This window comes from Micropterus salmoides, unplaced genomic scaffold (assembly GCF_014851395.1).
Source record: "Micropterus salmoides isolate LMB-PRFRI ecotype aquatic unplaced genomic scaffold, ASM1485139v1 Ms_hic_scaffold_4137, whole genome shotgun sequence".
In the NCBI taxonomy this organism is placed as follows: domain Eukaryota; kingdom Metazoa; phylum Chordata; class Actinopteri; order Centrarchiformes; family Centrarchidae; genus Micropterus; species Micropterus salmoides.
The window spans coordinates 1-1,589 of NW_024043526.1; the positions used below are offsets into that span (position 1 = coordinate 1).

The 1,589-nt window shown below is 36.3% G+C and overlaps 1 protein-coding gene across 1 annotated transcript; it reads left to right on the forward strand.

The window, feature by feature from the left end:
* Window positions 1-596: 596 nt before the first annotated feature.
* Window positions 597-1,222, forward strand: LOC119887353 (AP-1 complex subunit mu-1). Its single transcript, XM_038698170.1, has 3 exons — window positions 597-773; window positions 871-938; window positions 1,075-1,222. Exons 1-3 carry the CDS (start codon window positions 653-655, stop codon window positions 1,138-1,140), a joined length of 255 nt encoding a protein of 84 aa, XP_038554098.1. The 5' UTR covers window positions 597-652; the 3' UTR covers window positions 1,141-1,222.
* Window positions 1,223-1,589: the final 367 nt, after the last annotated feature.

Consider the following 1,589-nt stretch of genomic DNA (forward strand, 5'->3'; position numbering starts at 1 on the left):
ATGTACATGTCGGTGGTGGATGTGATATACATGTACATATACATGCGTACATGTACACAGTGCGATGAAGCCTAGTGCAAAGGATGCTGGAATAAATAAGTATTTTGTGCAGGAGTAATGACTTGAGGTTGGTGGATTTGGTATACAGTATCTACAATATGACAATATAACAGTATGAACAGCTCTGAAATAGAGAGTGGTGAATAAATAAAGTTTTAGTGGAATAAAACTGTAGTGACTTTAATATGTGCATTCTAGACAAGGTAGCTTTGAATTGTATAGTGGACTACAGCACCTTTCAGGCAATGTTGTGTTTACCTTTAATCAGAATTTAAATACCAGTTTTGTCTGTACACAAAATTATCAGGCCAGATCTCACAGTGGATGTTTAAGATTAAAGCAAGTATAAATGAATCAACACATTTCAACATAAAATAGTTTTCTTATATTGTTAACTTTACCCCTTGGTAACTGACCGCCAACATTTTAACAAGTATTTCATTGTATATAACATGATAGCCTACAGGTTTTCAGCACTTCCATCAGTACTGCAGCTGTTACTACATGCAGCTACATTGATATTGCAAGCTGCACAAATATTCCCTGTTCCTTTCAGGTACTGGTATGCCGAAATTACCGGGGCGATGTGGACATGTCAGAGATTGAGCACTTCATGACACTTCTCATGGACAAAGAGGAGGAGGGGACGCTCTCGCCAATCTTGGCCCATGGAGGAGTTCGTTTCATGTGGATCAAACACAATAACCTCTACTGTATCCTTGCAAGCAACTTGTCAACACTTGGTATTAAATTCTTTTATGCTGCCTTTTCAAATCTTGTCACTAAAATTCTTAACACACATCACCTCAGTGGTTGCAACATCCAAGAAAAATGCTAGCGTCTCGCTGGTCTTCTCCTTCTTGTACAAAATTGTCCAGGTAGGATTGGATTGGTAGGATTTACTTGCTTTTGTCTACAGTAGATTTGAATAATAAACAATACTAACAAAGCCATATACATTGTATTTACAGTGACGCTCAAACAGGATTATGAAACAGTGTTTGTGTTCTGCAGGTTTTTTCCGAGTATTTCAAGGAATTGGAGGAAGAGAGCATTAGAGATAACTTTGTCATCATATGAGCTGATGGTGAGCTGATGGACTTTGGGTTATCCTCAGACCACAGACAGCAAGATCTGCAAGAGTGAGTAAACTCTCACTGCAATTAACTTTATGTCCATTCATGAGAGATGCAACTAATAAATACTGCCATTATTGAATGCTTCATTCTTAGTTGTCAACTAATATTTTTAAGTAATACTATTAAATACTATTAATCGGTTTGAGTACTTTCCAGCTTTCGATTATATATTTCTGCTTTCTTTCCAATCCACTATGACAGTAAACGAATATCTTTGGGTGTGGACAAAACGAGACTTGAGGACAACTCTTTGGGAAACATTTTTCACAATTTTCTGACATTTTATAGACATAGACCAAACAACTAATCGAGATGTAATCAATACATTAATCAATCAACAATGAAATAATCGTTAGTTGCAGCGCTATTTTTTTTTTTTAACCACTTTTT

Coding starts and splice junctions, on each gene's coding strand:
- LOC119887353 (XM_038698170.1), top strand. CDS start 653: ATGTCAGAGATTGAGCACTTCATGACACTTCTCATGGACAAAGAGGAG. Junction 774..870: donor CAAACACAATAACCTCTACT/GTATCCTTGCAA, acceptor ACATCACCTCAG/TGGTTGCAACATCCAAGAAA. Junction 939..1,074: donor TCTTGTACAAAATTGTCCAG/GTAGGATTGGAT, acceptor TGTGTTCTGCAG/GTTTTTTCCGAGTATTTCAA.